The sequence below is a fragment of the Pezoporus occidentalis genome, unplaced genomic scaffold (assembly GCF_034315485.1).
Source record: "Pezoporus occidentalis ecotype Australia unplaced genomic scaffold, CSIRO_AGI_Poc_V1 ctg16, whole genome shotgun sequence".
NCBI classification, from domain to species: Eukaryota; Metazoa; Chordata; class Aves; order Psittaciformes; family Psittacidae; genus Pezoporus; species Pezoporus occidentalis.
Genome location: NW_026913425.1, coordinates 6,264,592 through 6,285,715, shown reverse-complemented (window position 1 = coordinate 6,285,715; position 21,124 = coordinate 6,264,592). Strand labels below are relative to the sequence as shown.

The following is a 21,124-nucleotide window of genomic DNA, read 5'->3' as shown; positions in this document are numbered from 1 at the left end:
AGAAAGCACCAGTCCAGTAAGGTGGTGTAGGCCTTTTTTACCTGCTTTATCAGACTGTATCCAACCTACATATTCTGTGGAACACAGCAAGCTTATATACAACAATGATTTGTTTAAAGTTAAGATCATATGTATTTTTCCTTTTACAGAGTAAACTGAGGGGAAGTTCTCACTGAAAAAGCACATGAACCTTGCATCTCATATGTTGGATGAGTAACACAGGAAAAAATATTTTAGTGCCTTTCTCCTTCTGTCCATCAGTCTACATTATAAAATCTACACATGACTTGTCATCCTTCAACCATATTGACAATCCTAATAAAGGTAGTGCAGAACAGGATTTCTCATGTAATGGAATGTCAACAGAGATGCCTTGGTTCCAGCTCTGCTTCCATGCACCCTGCAAGAGCTCATACTGTTTCCATGGTAGAGCAGTGTCATAAAACTGCCTGTATAGGTATTATTAGCATTCGTAATAGTATCCTGGAGAAACTTTAATTCAAACATTGTAAAGAAAAAAAAATGAAGAAAAAAAATCTATATATGGACAGATAGACACAAATTCCCTTCAGGCTAACCTACAGTGTAATATGGCATGGAATGTTTCAAAACATTTTTTCACATTCTTAATGGATCTCCAATACCACTTCCTTACAAGCATCACTTTTAGTTACAAATAAAACAATTAAAACATAAAATTCTGAGTGAACTCAGGTAAGTAAATCAGCTGTACAACATATACATTCAACCCAATATGTATTACCAAGACAGCAGTCGTGACAGGTTACGCAACTCTAATACCCAACACCAGGACACTAGACAGCCAAGACCACTTTTTGCACGTATTTCACCTCCAGCTCCTAACTTACATTTTTTCAGAATAAAACTGACAAAGTCAAAACCATGTTAGAATCATAGAATCATAGAATAGCTAGGATTGGAAAGGACCTTAAGATGCACCTAGTTCTAGCCCCCCTGCCATGGGCAGGGAGGCCTCACCCTGGACCAGGTTGCTCAAGGCTCTCTCCAATCTGGACTTGAACACTGCCAGGGATGGAGTATTTGCCACTTGGGCAGCCTGTTCCAGTGCCTCACTACCTTCACAGTAAAGAACTATTCTTCCTTGTATCTAACCTGACCTTCCCCTGTTTAAACCCATTACCCCTTGTCTTATTCCTACAGTCCCTGATGAAGAGTCCCTCTCCAGCATCCTTGTAGGCCCCCTTCAGATACTGGAAGGCAGCTATGAGGTCTCCACAGAGCTTCTCTTCTCCACGCTGAACAGCACAAATTTTCTCAGCCTCTTCATATGGAAGGCGCTCGAGTCCCCTGATCATCCTCGTGGCTCTCCTCTGGACTCCTCCTCCACCTGCTCCATGTCCTTATGTTGAGGTCACCAGAACTGCACACAGTACTCCAAGTAGGGTGTCACAATAGCAGATTAGAGGGGCAGGACCCCCTCCTTCAACCTGCTGGTCACACTCTTTTTGATCCAGCCATGAACAGCCTGATTGATCCCACACAAAACCATGGCTAATGGCAAAAAATCAGCGCCGTAACTTATCTTACAAATCCCTTTTACTACTAATTAGAGCAAAATACTCAAAACCACTGTGATATCTTTACAATTTCTAAGAAACTTTCTGCCTGATCTGTGAGCCTTTTGACTTTACTTATTCCTCTGTCCTAGGACATTTAAACTGCTGAGCATTTTAAATACATGCTGGTTGCAATAGCTCAAAAACCTTTATTTCACATAACATAGGATAAATTCTCCCCCACTGTCAGCCTATTTTGTTATTTTATACATGATGCATGAAGACAGATGAAGTTCAAATGGCCTAATATTTTCATTTGAATGGCTACCTACATTTTTGCTTACAGCACAATCCAGTGCTACTCAGCAGTGTGACTCAGCTAGCTTTAACTTCAGTAAGTTCAGTAAGTTAAAGCTAACAAAAAAATTAAGAGAATTTCTGTTTGAAATAAACTCACAAAAAAATCCCAAAACAATACAAAAAACACAAAGCTAAATTCAAAAATTTGTATTACATACTTTTTTTTTTCCCTTAAGAAATATGTATTTTACAGCTAATTTTACTAGCAGGATACGATGCCACAGACCAGAGAAAGTTACTAGCTGAGCAACTAAAACCAGAACTTTGAACCACTGTTGCCCCTTCTATAGCTGCAATCACAATATATTCCTTATTCTCCTATGTTATGGTCAGTTCAACTCATTATTGAGTAACTTGTGACTAAAACCAGCAGGGGTGCATACTTACTACTTTTAAATAAAAAAGAAATAAAAAATGGCACCTACAAATAATAAAACTCTGACATCCAGAGAATCTGTTAATTTCAACAAATAAAGACAAGATTTCATGTAGTTTCTAAATTTTAAATGCAAAACATGTTCTGATAAATGCTTTCCATATTGCATCTAATATAAATAATGTTTACATAGTTATTAAAATATCTACATTTGCAGAAACAGTAATACTTCATTCAAGTTTCTTTCTCAAGAGAGTTGTCCCCACCAGTGAAACAGAGCACCCTGGTAAACACTTCTTACTTTTTTTAAAGATAATCAAATACATAAATTAAACCTCTAAATACCTGTTAACCTTGCTAGTATCCACACAAGATTGTCTCCTTGCTCAGTAAAAAATGGTTTCAAATTTAGTAGAATAATTCCAAATAATTCCAAAGAAAATCAAAATGGTTTAAAGGATTACCAGAAAACAACAATAAGGCTTTGTTTAGAAAGAATAAAATTCTAAACACGAAAGATGGTTGAAGTCTTTTATTTGAATTAAGGTTTCTTGCTTGCTGATTTAAGCTAAGATCAAATTCAACAATTCAAGTAATTCTAATGTTAAACAACCTATCTGTAGTAAGACAGCATCGTCTAGAGCATGTCAAGATTACTCCTTAACAATGTGATACATTGTTATTTTTTCTGCTGTATTTATTTAGATATAGAAAGGAATAAACACTTGCCCCATATACGAATGACTAAGATTGATAGTAAGCACAAAGTTACCACATCCCAAAGAAGGAGGAGGGCCAGGAGACCTCCTTGGATGGATAAGGAGCTCCTGAGGAAACTTCGAAGGAAAAAAGAGGCTATAAAAGGTGGAAACAAGGGCAGGCAGCCTGGGAAGAGTACAGGGATGTTGTCTGGGAAGCTAGGGACCAGGTTAGGAAAGCTAAGGCCCAGTTAGAATTAAACTCAGCTAGAGATGTGAAAGATAACAGGAAGGGATTCTATAGGAACATTGCAAATAAAAGACAGACTAGGGACAATGTAGGCCCCCTCAGGAAGCTCTCAGGAGAACTGGCTACACAGGATTTGGAGAAGGCTGAGGTTCTGAATGACTTCTTTGCCTCAGTCTTCACTGCCAAAGGCTCTGACCACACCACCCAAGTCTTGGAAGGCAGAAGCAGGGACTGTGAGAATGAAGACCTTGCGCCCACTGTAGGAGAGGAACTGGTTTGAGACCATCTTAAAAATCTGAATGTGCACAAGTCCATGGGTCCTGATGAGATCCATCCATGGGTCCTGAAGGAGCTGGCGAAAGAAGCTGCTAAACCACTGTCCATCATATTTGAAAAATCACAGCAGTCAGGTGAAGTTCCCAAAGACTGGAAAAAGGGAAATATAACCCCCATTGTCAAGAAGGGGAAAATGGATGACCCGGGGGATTACAGACCAGTCAGTCTCACCTCTGCGCCTGGCAAAATCATGGAGCAGATTCTCCTGGAAGGCATGCTAAGGCACATGAAAATCAACAAGGTGCTTGGTGACAGCCAGCATGGCTTCACTAAGGGGAAATCCTGCCTGACCAATTTGGTGGCCTTCTATGATGGGGCTACAGAACTGATGGACAGGGGTAGAGCAGTTGATGTCATCTACCTGGACTTGTGCAAAGCGTTCGACGCTGTCCCACACGACATCCTTGTCTCTGAATTGGAGGGACATCAATTTGATAGGTGGACCACTCGGTGGATAAAGAACTGGCTGGATGGCCGCACGCAAAGAGTTGTGGTCAGTGGCTCAATGTCCAGCTGGAGACCAGTAACGAGTGGTGTCCCTCAGGGATCAGTGTTGGGACCGGTCTTGTTCAACATCTTTGTCGCTGACATGGACAGTGGGATTGAGTGCGCCCTCAGCAAGTTTCCCGATGACACCAAGCTGTGTGGTTCAGTTGATACGCTGGAGGGAAGGAATGCCATCCAGAGGGACCTTGACACACTTGTGGGGTGGGCTGATGCCAAACTTATGAAGTTTAACCATGCCAAGTGCAAGATCCTACACCTGGGATGGAGCAATCCCAGTCACAGCTACAGGCTGGGCAGAGAAGAGATTCAGAGCAGCCCTGTGGAGAAGGACTTGGGGGTGCTGGTCGATGAGAAACTTTGTGTCCTTGCAGCCCAGAAAACCAACCGTATCAAGGGCTGCATCAAAAGGAATATGACCACCAGGTCAAAGGACATGATCCTGCCCCTTTACTCTGCTCTTGTGAGACCTCACCTGGAGTATCGTGTGCAGTTCTGGTGTCCTCAACATAAAAAGGCCATTGGAACAAGTCCAGAGGAGGGCCACGAGGATGATCAGGGGACTGGAGCACCTCCGTATGAAGACAGGCTGAGGAAGTTGGGGCTGTTCAGCCTGGAGAAGAGAAGGCTGCATGGAAACCTCATAGCAGCTTTCCAGTATCTGAAGGGGGCCTATAGGGATGCTGGAGAGGGACTCTTCATTAGGGACTGTAGTGATAGGACAAGTGGTAACAGGTTAAAACTTAAAACAGTGGCAGTTTAGATTGGATATAAGGAAGAAGTTCTTTACTGTGAGGGTGGTGAGGCACTGGAATGGGTTGCCGAAGGAAGTTGTGAATGCTCCATCCCTGGTGGTGGTCAAGTCCAGGTTGGACAGAGCCTTGGGTGACATGGTTTAGTGGGAAGTGTCCCTGCCCATGGCAGAGGGGTTGGAACTAGATGATCTTAAGGTCCTTTCCAACCCTAACTATTCTATGATTCCATGATCATGGCAGCTCTGCGTGTGGTTGTAATTCAGATTTTATCCTACTAGTTGCCATCTTCAACATTACTTAAAGGGAAAAGATTGCTATACTGTTTAACATGACTTAAGAAAGCTGTAACAGAGAGAACTCAAGAGAAATAATAACTTCATATTCCTTTTTTTTTTGTTGTTCATACGGATTTGGAGCTGCTGCTGGCTCTGGCTGCCATTACTGCTCAGGGGCGGTAATGGAAGTTGAAGTTCCTTTCAGGGGAAGCTGGATGGTGTTAATTCTCAAGCTTACCTTTACAATTATTCGTCATCAAAGCTAGCAAAGGAATAAATCTCTGCATGTGTTTGTGTTGAAAACTCTGAAACTTATAAAAGGGTTCACTCTGTCCTGGTCACTTGTATTAACATGAACCTATCTCTCTCTCCATTTTTGGCTACAATTTAACCTCTGTCTAGATTTCTAAAACATAATTCAACATCTGCCTATAGACAAGCTTATTGGTGGTGCAGGAATTTACAAAACAACCTCTAGAATGCCACTGGGTATAGTGAACCTGACCTCTGAGATAAGTAGGAGTCAAATTCTGAGACAGAACTTCTTTTTCACCTTCAACATGTAATGCATGCAACATTCAAGATCTGGTCCCACATATTAACTGCTCACAACGTACTTAAGGCTATTTCCAACACTATCTACTAGACAAAATGCTTTGAGCTGTTGGCAAGAAAGATGCCGATTGAAATCTATGAAAATTCTGCTAATACTCTTTTCTAGCAAGAATAGTAATGAAAGCATTTCTTCCAATGAAAAAATGTGTCTACATGGTTCAGTTCCTTCCATTTCTAAATCCACCTGGCTTTATCTTTCTAACTACTCCAGAAACGCTGGAGGGAAAGAGAGGGCTAAGGTTCATATATGTATTCTGTTTGTAGAAGAATCCTTCTTTTCCCCTTGTTTTAATTAGAAAAGTTTTTAAAATCCAAATGTTTATCCTTTGAGTTCTGGAAACATGAAAAAAAGAAAACCAGCATTGAAGTGAAGTCTTCTTACTTTTTCTGCTTTTATATGCAGTGCCTAGAAAATTCTTGTCTAGTTTCTGTCAAGCTTAAAGGAAAGCATATACATAAGAACAGATGAATTATGAAAAGCAGATGACTGAAAAGGCCTGTGTTACAGGAAGACATCTTTTTGAATGCTTTTCAGTGTTACATCTTTATGGATGGTTCTGCACTACTTTACAGCACAGTTACATTGAGCCCACCTACTTGAATGAGATGCGGATACCGCATCAGGCTTGCTGAAACTGGGGCTCTGGGTTCTTAAGTGTAGTTGCTAGATTCCTATGGCTCAGACTCTGACAAATCATGGAAAATGACAACAGAGAAACTGTGAAAGATGACAGGCAGAGTAAGCTCATGTGCCCCTTTGTGCAGAAATTAGTGAATGTTTGAGCCAGAAGTGCAGTGGAGTCTCTCAGACCATATAGCTTCCATCTGACAGCACTGGCTTTGAAAGTGACCAACAGCTCTTCCCATGAAGCAGCATCACACACTGGTCTCCACAATGGAATAACAATAAACACAGGTATTTCTGTCACTCAAGAAGAAATTACTAGAATGTTCTAATGAGGCAAAAAAATCTACCTGGTGCTTCCCTTCCTTGTGTCTCCCAGCCTGGCAAAGAGCAGCCCAGATCTGTTGCAAATGAAGTTATTTTGGATTGCTCAGCTGAGGCAGGTGTTCAAACTGGCAAAACATACAAACATACCCTTCTGGATACAAAAGGAAAGCATTCTCTCAGATGCTTCCACCACTTCTCAATTTCATTTCAAAATGTAACTGCTACGTAACTTGAAAAATAGGCAGATATTTCAGACTTACATGTTTTCACGCTTCCCTCCCCTCTCCCTCCCACCCCCCCATATTTCTCTGGAAGGACCGAAAGCCCATACCTGATGAACTAACTGACAAAGTCTACATTAGCTACAGTCTTAGGACAAGGAAAACATGTCAAAGGAAGAATTAAATATGTTGCAGAATTGTATCTAAGTCTCTTCTCCTTCTTCTGTTTGTGCTGAAACAACTTAATGGTATTCATTACACCCTGAAGATTTTTGTACAAAACCAGAACATTGTATTAGTAATGAATGCCATGCAAAGTATATTTCAGAAGTAATTTTTTTATTACTATTATCATTTATTACAAGCAATACTTCAGAGTAACTGAACATATTCAGACATCTAACTGCTTGACTGGCATGAAAGTACCAAAACCTCTAACTTCTGCATCCACAGAACAGACATGCAGATACAGGTAGCACAAGTGAAACTTATTTTGCATGTGATGTTGGGCTAACTACTAATACACTGGCATGAAAATGAACAAGCACAGATTCGTATATATGGAGCCCATTGTAGTCCCAAAATGATTTCATGGCTGAAATCAGGCCTCGAAACTGCAACTTACTACCATGAAAGATACAACATCACATCTAAGAGTATCTTCTAGGAGTTTGCTACTGTCCCATTTTGTGATTATAATCAAGTACTGATCCCAGGTAATAAATTCTAAAATCTGCACACTTTTTTCTATACAATGGGTCATGTGTTTCATGCAATTAAAAATCCTTCTGAGGAATCTCAACATAAATCTTCCCCATTTGCTTTCAAGCACATTGAAAATCTTTGTTGGTATAAAATTTACAGAAGAATCAGCAGTTACCTCACCACAAAACCCTGCTCCTTTATGCTAATGTTTCTATCATACAAAAAACACCCTAACTTGAGAAATAGTGACATCTCAGTGAGTGAGAGAGGACAAAGTAAGGCGAACTGCAGGTCTTTGATCTGGCTCAAAGAGCTCTGCATTCTGATTAGAATTTCTGCTGGTATCCTAGGAGATGAAAGGGTTTTTTTAAGTCTGACAGTTAACAGGGGGTGGGAGGTATTCAGAAGAGAACAAAAAGAGGAGCACTGAAAGCAGATGATGTCATGCCTCAAAATGGCCTTTATCATCTTACTGACATGTTCCACAATGTAGCAAAGTAGTTTCTACACAGATATTTTTGAGAGCTCAGGATTCTTTGTGGAGACATTATGGCAGGGGATCACTGCTTTAAGAGGATGGAAAGTTAAAACAGGTCTAAATATAATACATATATTGTATTTCAGGACCCTAAATGCATTATGGTAATGCTCCGGAGTACTACTTTTGGAAACTATGTTCTGCCTGAAATACTACAAACAAAGTCACCAGTCTACAAAGCTTGTAATTTCAAGTTCTAGCACTCCCATCTTCTGCAAAACCTCACATCATGAGCATGTAAATGCCGTTTTTACTTCCCTCTGATTCTTCTCACAGGCACAGTTTGCCCTTTTTTATCAGGAAGATCTTCCAAAATTGATAGGGCCTTGGAACTGACTACCCTTCACCTCAGACTGCCAGAGGCAGCCAACACTGGGGAGAAACATCGAAATCTTTCCCCTCTATAAGGGAAAAATGCAAGACTCTGGGAGCATTCTGCTTATTTATGTTCAGCCAAATGCACATACAGCAAACTTACCAGGCCACTTATATGCCATTTGCTCACAATGGATTTCTGTACCTTAAAAGAGATTAAAAAGCTTTTGGCTGATACTGCCTTTTTCTTTTTTAGAGGTTTACTCTTCTTACATTACATACAGTACAAAAATTGTGCTCTGAACTGTTTCTCAAACTGTTTCTCATTAAGCCAGAAAAAGTGATTTTCTGTCAAAGCTTCTTTGTTTCTTAACTCTCCCTCTCTACCACCTCCTTTGTATCACATGGAGTGGCCACTTTCGCACAACTTTTCCCGTGTCAAACATCCTCCCAGCTGCAAAGAGATATATTATAAACATGTCCTTCATTTGAACTCCAGCCTAGAGTGCAAAATGTAAAGAACAACAAAAAGGGGCTTTTCGGATACCAATTACATCTCCAATTTCCTGAAGCTAGCACACATTTTCATTTGAAAGGGAAGCTGATGTTATAATTGGGATTTTACATTTTTCACATGAATTACAGACCTCTTTACACTGTTTCACTACCTGCATATAAATGCATTTTGATAATAGTTTCATGGATCCTGTTGGAATGAAGTCTCCTGGAAAACTTACGCTAACATCACTAAAAGACTAAGCAATTTCCAACACCAAAACAAAGCAGCATTACAGGAACACATACAAGAACAATGTCAATAAAAGCATGTCTGACAAGCCATGTGACACATCAGTACTTCTCTATTTTCTCCACACAGACTGTTAAAACCTGTATCAATTACAAATGATCATGTTTGATGCATATACAATTATGTTCTCACCAGCCACAGGAGAATTATTTCTTAAAGAACCAGTAAATAACTGTACTTATTTTTGAACTGCAAATCTCTTTTAGATAAAGGATAAAGCCTCTGTGTTTTAAACTCTAAGATACAGGTGAAGAGTGGACATATACCAGAGATTCCCATTCTATTCTCTCCCTCTTACTATGGAATGTTTTCTATATTCTAATTTTTTGTCACTCTCTCTGAACCTCTTGTTTTCAAGAACATCTGTAAAACAAAAATGAAGGCTTGCCTTAAACTGCTTTACTTTCTCTTATTTTCATCTCACCTGTTGCAGGAAGGAAAACTGATTTCTGAGCATAGATTCTCACAACACTAACGAAATCGTGACAAAAACTCTACTAACCTTCTCTCTGTGAGAGATTGTTCTTCCTTGTTTTATTTTTTTAATTACAGGATATTGCTAGTATTAGCAAACTGGACTTCTCTGAGGTTCAGATACTGCCCCAGTAATACCAGAGAATCACAGAGATCTGACATGTAATGCAGTCATGTCTTTACAACTACACATATACTTAAAACAGCCATCCAGTAAACTTCATTAAAGCAACAATCATTACTATTTAGAAATAACAACCCGACAATATTTGTAAAGATGCTCTCTCATGCACTTTGACAGGATGAGTTACTTTCTCCATCAGAAAACCTAGCTCTCAAAATGTGTGTGGAACCAGCTGTAAGAGAACTAACTTATTTTAGTTATCAGCGAGAATTACTGCCCTCTTAAGGGAGATATTGAGATGCACTGACCTAAAGCAAGCAAGCACTCAACCTGACATTAGCAGAAAAGGTACCCAATACACTTCAATCAACTCAAAAAGAGTGGCAGAAAACCCTAGCAAACCATGCAGAAGGTGAACAATAAAAGTTTGTCTGGGGAACATAAAGTACTAAGGGAACAAAACCCAAGAATGTACTTCATTTAGCCTTGCTGACTTGACCATTACCACAGCATGCCCATTCTCATTTCTGTTCGTTCTAAGGAAACAAGCTTCCATGAGGCCTACACCTGAATATGCGAATACGCATCTGGTCAATTTAGTTAAATAATGACTTAAGAGGACCAAAAAAAAAAGTATCAGAAGGAAAAACTGTAAACAAACATGATTCTTTTACTATTTCAGAATCTCTACTGTAAATCATAGCTAAAGGTATTTTAGCTGTTCACTGGCTCAGACAAACATGCTTGACAGCAGCCTATGACAGAGGACCTGAAGGAGGGTAGCCATAACAAAGTTACCAAGAAGGCCCTTAGCTGTGAGTTGTAAGACAAGCAGATGCACATATTTTGCAAAAGAGAAATTAAAGCCAATAAACTGGAAAGGGTCAGAGTCTTAAAAGGGCAAGATTTCAAGGTATTTACTTGTATGTCTCAAAGTTCATGCTGGGGGGAAAAGATGCTTACTTGTAAAGGTAGTACTCAGCTTGATCCACTTCCTCTCGTGAAGAAATGTTGTCAACAAACTGATTGAAAAATAAGAAATAAAAGCTTCAGAGGGAGCACTCACGAAGGATATTAGAAAGAAATGCCAATTCAATAAACAAAATACATACATAACACATTTAGGTGTCTGGCAGTACCAGAGATCTTCAAGTCTTTGCTTGATCCTACTCTGGTTTCTTCTAGACTGCTCTAAGTCACATCTTTTTAAACTAAGATGACACCATTCCTCACCTCGAAGAAAAGTTATACCCCTTGAAAACATGAAGACCATCTAAGCAGAATGCCCATATAGCTTAGTACCTTGTATTTTTGTTGCTTCTCTCTGAATTCTTTGCTCTTTAGAGGCATCCTTTGAGAACATTCAGCTCATATTTTTCCCCAATTTTGAGCGAGTCTCAACATGTCTTACTTCTTTCATTAAAAAGTAATCTTTTCCCTAAAGTTTTCCTGCTATGCCTATTCATACTATGAATTCTGAGGGACAGGAGCAACAGCATTTTGTATTTCACCACACATATAAATAACAGTAAGAAAATACATCACACCCCATGCTGTAAAGCACAATGTTATTCTCATTTCAAACCTTGTCTACTCCAGACAATCTTCCAAAATTCCCAGTGCTATCAACTACTTAAATTAAACGCAAAGCTTTTAACCAGACTTTGCCTTATGGTAACAGTGAATCCTGAGTGAACACTCTGGAGTCTTTCCAATACAATACCTTTAACTCCGAATATATAAACAACATGTTCTAAAGATCAGTACTTCTCTTTATCCTAAGCTAAAAATAATAGTTTCAGCTGACTGGTACTTGCTTCCAGTTTCTTCATGCTCCTTGCATGCTGTATATATAGGTCTCATCTTTTGTGTGTGGCAATAGTATGTTTGCATGATTTACACTTTAGAAAATAAGAATCTGATGTGAGCTCCAGGTATCGGAAAATTTTATCACCTGGAAATGCCGCATGTCCAGGGGAGTGGTCAACCCAAAGCAGGAACACGAAGCAAAGGAATAAAGCTGACTAAGTAATAAAAGGCAGAGGAACAACCATGACCCACATGGACACTGTCTCAGAAGCAATGATCAAGAATGTATCTGTATAAATGCTTGCGATTTTAACTGCACAAAGTATTCTGTGACTCCTCAGTTAGTGGCGCCAATGATCCTAATTAGTGGTAGCACTGAGGTATACCAAGGTGCTCATGCAGCTTTTTTGGATAATCTTGAAGATTGAAATTTTAGTCAACTTTTTGTATAACACAAGTGAGATATTTATTCTCTTTCTTCAGTACAAACATACAGGGAACTTAAAAGCACACCTCACATTTCTGCCTTCACTCCTCCTCCCCAGATTAACCCATTCAGAGGATGGAGTTGGTTACTAATTCCAATAAAAATAATGGCTTTGCTTCTCCCATACCAGCATTCCTGCCCCAGTCTCCTGAGGCAAGGAAAGAAAACCATAGAGGCAAAAGGTATCACCTCTGCCTTACTTTGAAAGAAGCCAGAAAGTGGAGGAAGATGCAGGCAAACAGCCAGTGTACTAATTCATTGCAGGTCGTTAGCAGCCTGGGTCCTTATTAAGTGCCAGAGGGGGTGTTAAAGCTCTCACTAAAGCAGAAACCACAGAAAGAGAGGGAACGTATATTAATGAAATACATAGTCCTGTAACAGCGAGACCTGATTTTACTCAGAAAAAAAAACCTATATCTATTTTGAAGACCCTACAGTCCAGGTACTAACTAATGAGTACAAAGTAACAATAAAACAGCTTTACACAGCAATTTAACAGTTTAACAAGACTTTTACCATCCCAGAACTCCCAAAAGAGGTGGTATCATTTATCTTCCCTCAGCTCACTTGACTTCATAAACACTCCGCTGTTATTTCCATTACTTTATGATTAGGATTTATTTCCTTACCCGGGCTATTGTCAAAGAGCTGACAGGTAGCTTTCTTTCATAGGTTCTGTCCATTAAGTGGGCTAAGTCGGCTGAAGAAAATAGAAAAAGAGTATGTTTAATCAACTGGCATTACAGGAAAATCTGGCAGAACCATCATGTAGATATAGAAAAGAACCTCTGTCCACAAAATCAAATTATGGTTCCTTGTTAACATCTCATTTTGAGGTTGTATGAAAACAATACTTTCAGTTGTGCCCTTGCAGCCCAGAAAGCCAACCGTATCCTGGGCTGCATCAAAAGGAGCATGACCAGCAGGTCCAAGGAGGTGATCCTGCCCCTCTACTCTGCTCTTGTGAGACCTCACTTGGAGTATTGTGTGCATTTCTGGTGTCCTCAACATAAAAAGGACATGGAACTGTTGGAACAAGTCCAGAAGAGGGCCACGAGGATGATCAGGGGACTGGAGCACCTCCCGTATGAAGATAGGCTGAGAAAGTTGGAGCTGTTCAGCCTGGAGAAGAGAAGGCTGCGTGGAGACCTCATAGCAGCCTTCCAGTATTTGAAGGAGGTCTATAAGGATGCTGGAGAGGGACTCTTCATTAGGGACTGTAGTGACAGGACAAGGGGTAATGGGTTAAAACTTAAACAGTGGCAGTTTAGATTGGATATAAGGAAGAAGTTCTTTACTGTGCGGGTGGTGAGGCACTGGAATGGGTTGCCCAAGGAAGCTGTGAATGCTCCACCCCTGGTGGTGCTCAAGGCTGGGCTAGACAGAGCCTGGGGTGACATGGTTTAGTGGGAAGTGTTTCTGTCCATGGCAGGGGGTTTGGAAATTGATGATCTTAAGGTCCTTTCCAACCCTAACTATTCTATCATTCTATGATTCTGTAATTATTATTAAATACTTTAACAGAAAATAATACACAGAAAGATTCTCAACATGGTAATTTTAACTTATTAAAAAGAAGGGGGGGGGGAGCAAACTATAATGTGTTGGATTAAATTAGTACAACTAATATAATTCACAAAAAATTCCTGAGCACATGTCCTTAAAATTCACACTTTCTTTCAAGCTTACCATTTGCTGGACAGTGCTTCCGGCATGCGTTTGTCCTTTATTTTACAGTAAAACAATGAAACACAGAAACAAACAGTACCATACCGATACGCCCTATAGTCACAAACATCAATCCAAAGAAATCCTGTTAATCAAACTAGACACTGTGCCGGTACTCTATTAACTTCAGAGCATTCTGCTCCCACAGTCATCTAACAATATTGATTTGACCATATAAGAATTTCAAGCTTCTGACTGTTGAACAGGTAGCCAACTATTGAATTTAATGAATTTAATTAGAAGTTAAATTAATCTGAAGTTTTAGTTTTGTAATGTTCCTGTAAAATAATGATAACTCAAGAAGAGTAAGCTGCTTATTGTATGACTAATGTCAGCTTCTTATGTTTCATTCTTCAATGAGACACAAACTGATGATATCCTGTCTACAATATTTTGAGACTTTAACCACTCTATTCTTCTGCATCTTCTAGAACCAGGAATCCAACATATTCTCTCTGCATCATCAGCATCTTGCTTCATCCTTTGCACCCCAAGACTGCAACTGTTACTAAACCAGCCTCTCCTCTGACACGTCTCAGTCCCATTACTCATCCTTCCATCCAGGCATTAGTCCCATTGGTCATCCTTCAAGAGTTTATGGGTTGGCTAACTTTACGATTTGTTTTCCAAAAGCTCATCTGACCTCTACACCTGTCAATGAAACATGAGGTAAGCACAACTTACAGCAGCACATCAGAACAAATCAAGCCTTCCACCCAGGTAAAGTTGTCAGGGGTTGGAATCAGCACTGCACCAGTAACATGCTATGTCTCAAAGAGATGCAGCCCATATCTGCTCAGTCCACAAACACTGTGATATCACTGTTCATCATGTTATAAAACACACCTGTACTGCCAGTCAATACTGCGGCGTATACAGGTCTTAACAGTACAAATCGCATTCCATGCTACTCTGACCTTGTAGATATTCCCTCAAATTCTAAAACATGCACAGATTTTTGCTCCAGTAAAATGACAGAGCCTTGAATCGGAATAAAAGTTGGCTCTTAGTCTGTACAATGTTGCTGTCTGTCACATAGCAGTATTTTGTGTTTATGTAACACCTTCCTTCCTGAGGCACCTTAAGGTGCTCTTCAAAACACAAAAAGAGCATTTATCTCTGGCTACAGGAAGGCAAGTATTTCATGACCATGGAAGCAAACGGAAATCTGGGGCTAAATTACTGAGCAAGTACTAGCTCCTAAGAAATACAGCACAAGATGCTGAACTGATGTGAGCCATCAATGCCATGATATACAACCAGAACAGGATCAACTTTTTTAATGGTAAAGAAATTTCTGTGGGAATACCCTTACAAGAAGTGTCTGTATTTGATTCCGTATTACCCATCTGTCCAGCACTCACAAATGTAATGATGGAGCACGCAGGTGAAGACTATGGGGACATTCTAAGCAGTGCTAGAAGTTACACCGAAAGGATGCTCCAGTCACGTCACCTTGTCAGGAACTAAGAACTGGCTAAATCTTTGCCTAAACATAATAAGCCTGCTGTCCTCCAACATTCTTCCTCTGCATTTCAAGATAGCTGGGAAAAAATTATTCACTCTGAAATCTGCTATGTTTCACAACATAGCAATGTGGACCTGTGACAGACAACCGCACAGGTTGGGAGTTTATTATCTATTCCAGAACTAATTTTGTTATGCATTTTCCTCAGAAAACTAGAAAGCACTACCTAAGACCACTTCCTGACATACTCAGTGCCTGAGCTTAGCACTTCTTTTGTTCACCTGCTCATGAAGATGAAGAGCCCATTTCAGGAAAGGCTGAGTACTTATGCAGAATATAAACCAAATGAATAGAACGCTATGAGTGCAAAATCCCAGGACTGTTAGCCATTTATATACAGGCCTCCTCTGGGAGAGTTCACATACAGAATTTTAATGACTGACCTTTTATGCTGTCTACAAAGCTAGCTCTCTCCATAAGAACTTTACCATGGGAAACAACATGAAGCACTTACCAGCTCCAGTATAAGACTCACAATAACATGAAAGCTGATTAAACCTTAAACAGAAGACAATTCAAGCTAGCAGGAAAGTTTGTTTCCAGAAAAACAGCTGTTTCTGCTGTGGTTTCCAGATTTGAATAATCTTCAGTTTTCTCTCAGAAGCACCTAAAATCATTTTTTTCTTATATTCATGATTTGAAATAATTCAGCCACCTTTTGTAAACCATGTTTGTTTCATAAGTTGGCATTCAATAATCAAGATAAAAGCCGCTTCTTAGTTAAAAACATCCCAACAGAAGTACTAGAATGCAGGGATGTGAATGTTCAAGTCTCCTACCACTGTAGGTAGTAAAACTGGAGAACTAACATTGGTCTCTGAACCAAACAAGCGTTTTAATGGCCAAAATAAAATTCTACATACATTCTACTACATATATGTTGCAAGTGCTTTTCTTTGATAGTCATTACCAAAGAGGACACTAGCAGATATAACCTCTCATACACACTACCTAAAAATACAGTTCTACAAGATGAATTTAAAAAAAAAAACTTTAATTTCTACATATTGCAAAAGCTCATGGATTGAAAGAAATTAACAAAACAAACCATAAGCCTGAGATGAGGTCATTTAACTTCTGGACATGACTTCACAGTTTTCTCTATAGCACTGTAGCACTGGTAACTTAGATTTCATGTTCACTTTTTTTTTTTTTTTTTCTTTTTGTTCATATAAACTCAGCACCTTGCTGCCTTCAACAGGGTGATTCAGGACAACGTTTGGGAAAATACTGACCGTCACCTTCCAAGTTAGTGGTTATGACATCTAATACCAGTTTGGTGACCTATGTGATCAACCCTGTTTCATTTTGATCTGCAGTCTTTACCTGCCCACAGCATCAATAAGTGGCACATTTGGCCACCATATAAGGTCGCTACCCCCTTATTCTTAGAAGTGGTCCACCCCAGCCAGGGTTTAAATCCAGTGATGGGACAGCAACAGGGAAGTGGATACAACTACAATGCAAAATTTACTTGTCCTGGGAATGCTGAGCAGAGCTAATGTCTTAACTCACAGGCTAACATTTCATTTTCTGTATAACGAAAGCCCTGATTTATTTTAGATACCCAATTAAAATACAAAGGCAGGCTGAGGCAAATACTTTGTCTTACAAATGTAGATGCTCCATATTTCTCAGTATTGCCACATCCCACTTCTGGAAACAACTACAGTACCAAAAAAGGCTTTGAATGGAAATTATTCAAGTTTCTAAAGGCAGCACTGCCACCTGGTGTTGCAGACAAACCAGTCTGGGCACCATGGGGTTTTCTAACAAAAAAAAAAAAGCCACTTACTGTCTTACTCGGATTCCACCATCCCCATGTATTCTGATAACTGATATTCTTCTCATCAAGATGGTTACTGTCACTTAATTACTTCCAGACAGGTTTCTAAATTCTAGCACTTCGTAAATTCCAAATCAACACGTTTTCAGCTCCTACCTTTTTGAACAAACGCTCTTCTATACACAAAATACAGTCTTGTTTTTTCCCATGCTTTTCTCAGTACTGAAGTTCAGCAAAACTTAGTAATAATTGGAATGCTAAACTGAGACTATGGAGAATAGAATAAAGCATATCTTACATGTACAGTAAGATATGTAAGATAAAGCATATCTTACATGGACACAGTAAGATTGTGTAAGCATATCTTACATGGACACAGTCTGGGATGGTAGCACATCACTGCAGCAGAGAAATGGAACCAACTTTAAATCAAAAATATTTATTTTTCCTTTAAATGTATTCTTACAACATAGTTTTGCAGAATAACAGTTCTGAAATACACAAATAAAAGAGCATCTCCTCCACACAAGGAATTCACTCTAGCTACAACACACAAGATTATATGTGCAACCACACAACTGACAGCTACAGAGCAGACGTCTGCAGGGCTGTCTCCCCTTTGAAAATGCTAATACAGCTGACACTGTGTTAACTTTTTTTCTCTTTTCTGTGAGCACAAAATGAAAATGCAAAGTAGTTCTTTGAAAAGCATGGAACAGACATCTGCTTTAGATCAAGATCATCAGCAGAGCAGCATTAAGACTTGCCAAGCAGTCATGAAGGGTCTTGCCAGGCACAGGGAAAACCAAACATGGACTGTACCAGCACTGGCACATCTTCCTCTACAGTGGATTTCTGTTGCCAAAATAAGAATCCTTTTTCATCTGGAGGTGACTGATTCAAATGCATCTCAGGCCACTAGACTGTGCCTCCAGCCCCAAAATACTCCATGATCAGTCCTATTGACAGTAAAGGGTTAGAAGGTATTAACAATCTCTGCAGGATCCAAGCTACAGTCATGAGCACCCACTGGCTGTTTCTGGACCATGTACAGTAAAACATGTTGACAATACCAACCTAGCTGGTTATAGGCAAACAACAGAAACAAATTAGTACATAAAAACTACTGATCACTTATTGATCATTTACTGATCATTTACTGATCAATGATGACTGACGATTATATCTGTTTTCCTGCCTGACAAAAGCCCTTGAATTCCACCTGCTGCTTCTTCTTTCAGCCTCACAATCTGTGTTACATTTACCAAACACAGTTCAAGGGCCAGGGAGTAGAAAATGGAAGACAAAGGTAATGCATTAAGGAGTCTCCACAACACCTGCGGTATAAAATGTGTCTGTATCTTTAGCATGGAAAAAAGTTTTGTATGATGCTTTCCATTTAACACAGTCACCAAAAAGATAGTGGAATGTCATCTCAAACGTAAACTAGCAAAAGAATTTAGCCATGAAATTCAAACGAGAGATCTCACTACCATCTGAGATACAGTTTAATGTACAGATTCTTGGAAATAAAGGCATAGTTTCATTTTTCCCAAAAAGGAAAATCTAAAATCTCCACAAGAAATATAACTTTCCTCTTGCAAAACTATGAGGAAAATGGTCTTAAAAAATGTTTTCAAACATAAATTCCCTGTAATAATTACAGAATAGGTCTTCTTTTTCACTGCATTACAATCAAAACAATCATAGAATCATATCGTACAATCATAGAATGGTTTGGATTGGAAGGGACATTAAAGATCATCTAGTCCCAATCCTCTGCCATAGGCAGGAACACCTTTCACTAGACCAGGTTGCTCCAAGCCCTGTCAAACCTGGCCTTCAACACAGCCATGGATGGAGCAGTCACAACTTCTCTGGGCAATCTGTGCCAGTGCCTCATCACCCTCACAGTAAAGAACTTCATAATATTTAATCTAAATCTTCTCACCTTCAGTTTAAAGCCATTCCCCCTTGTCCTGCCACTACATGCCCTTGTACAAAGAAATCTCTCCTCTAGGTATTGCACCCTCTTCTTTAGGTATTGGCAGGCTGCTGTAATGTCTCCCCCGATCTTTCTCTTCTCCAGGCTTAACAAGCACCTCTCTCTCAGCCTAAATTAATAGAAGAGGTGCTCCAGCCCTCTGACCATCTTCATGGCCCTCTTCTGGCCTTGATTCAACAAGTTCACATCCTTCTTGTGAGGGGGCCCCAACACTGAATGCAGGACTGCAGGTGGGGTCTCACAAGAGTGGAGCAGGGGGGAAGAATCATCTCCCCTGACCTGCTGGCCATGCTCATTTGATTCAGCCCAGCATACCCTGGCTTTCTGGGCTATAAGCACACACTGCCAGCTCATGCTGAGCTTCTTGTCAACCAACATTCCCAAGTCCTTCTCCACAGGACTGCTCCAAACCCGGTCTGTGGCCAGCCTTTATTTATGCTCAGGACTGCACCAATGCAGGTGCAGGGCCTTGCACTTGGCCTTACTGAACTTCACGAGGTTGGCATTGGCCCACCTCTCCAGCTTGTCAAGGTCCTTTTGATGGCATCCCTTCCCTCAAGTGTGTCGACCAAACCACATAGCTTGGTGTCATCGGCAAACTCGCTGAGGGCGCACTCAATCCCACTGTCCATGTCACTAACAAGGATGTTGAACAAGCCCGGTCCCAACACCGATCCCTGAGGGACACCACTTGTCACTGATCTCTACTCGGACATCGAGCTGTTGCCCACAACTCTTTGAGTGTGACCATCCAACCCTTACCCATCAAGTGGTCCATACATCAAATCCACGCCTCTCCAATTTAGAGACAACGATGTCACCCAGGACAGTGTCAAATGCTTTGCACAAGTCCAGGTAGATGACATCAGATGCTCTTCCCTTATCCATAGTATCAATGAAGAGGCCACCTGGAGACAAGTCTTAACTGTCAGACACAAAACTATGACATTCATAAAAACCTTGAATTTTGTCAAAGAAAAAAAAATTAGCTTGTAGAAGCCAAACATTAATTAAATGGGAAAACTGTAACTTATTTCTGCATTATAGCTTTGAACATGACAGATTTTTAATGAGTTGAGCAGATTTTGACATAGATCCTCAGAAGTATATTGCTCCATGAATTTTTTAATTTTGAAATACTTCTAGATGATGAGCTAGTCTAATATGAGTGCAGGTTGCAATTAGTTAGTCAAAGTGTAGAAAAGGAAACAAACATTTCTTACCTAGGCTATGATCTTCTTTTTTTCTGTTTTCCCATTTTGAGCTGTCCACATAGGCTGCAGAAAGAAGGTATCTTCTCCCTAATGAAGCAATAAATCACTAGGTAAGCCAGGTTGCTTAGACACCTCTAAACAGACTAACACTTTACTAGATATCACCTTTTTCTGTCACCTTTACTGAGTTGGATGCATTAAACTGTCTTATGACACAACTGTCAGAGGCAGACACTATAACAGTTCAGTTCCTTCTATGTGGATGAGCCATTACCTTGTCATATTTAAAACAGAAAAGCTCTCCCCTAAGTTTTTTTCAGCATGAAACAAATCTTTCTAAACTAAACTTCGTATTTAAGAAAATGATAAATTTGTAAACACAGAAAAAAAAACAAACAAGGAATAGCTTTTTTGTGCCCACAGGCCTTTATCATCAAATGCTAACAATTAGCTATATGTAGACATAAACACATAAATAAAAAAGCCAAAACAGCAGAATAGACACCAAAAAGCTCTTCTCCTGTTGTTGCATGGTTATTTTTTTCACCTGTAAAGAACTGTTTCAGCGGAAATAAAAAGTAGATGCTAATCTTGGAAATACTCCATTTTTGTTCATCTCCCTTTATTGCATTTCCTGTGAAATGCAAAGTTTGCTCAAATGTTTTTAAGCAGTTTTTTTTCAAATGCTATTTTGTGCCACTTTTGAAATCTGCTCAAGACATA

The 21,124-nt window shown here is 39.8% G+C and overlaps 1 protein-coding gene across 2 annotated transcripts in view; it reads right to left on the bottom strand.

Annotated features, from left to right (window-relative positions):
• Positions 1 to 21,124, bottom strand: part of MRPS27 (mitochondrial ribosomal protein S27) — a 51,394-nt gene that overhangs the window by 28,627 nt on the left and 1,643 nt on the right. For both annotated transcript variants that reach the window (XM_062612549.1, XM_062612548.1), the window contains exons 2-4: positions 20,411 to 20,488; positions 12,770 to 12,840; positions 10,808 to 10,866 (exon numbers count right to left, since the gene is read on the bottom strand). In XM_062612549.1, the coding sequence (XP_062468533.1) occupies positions 10,808 to 10,866; positions 12,770 to 12,840; positions 20,411 to 20,488 (208 nt within the window). The remainder of the gene's footprint in view (positions 1 to 10,807; positions 10,867 to 12,769; positions 12,841 to 20,410; positions 20,489 to 21,124) is intronic.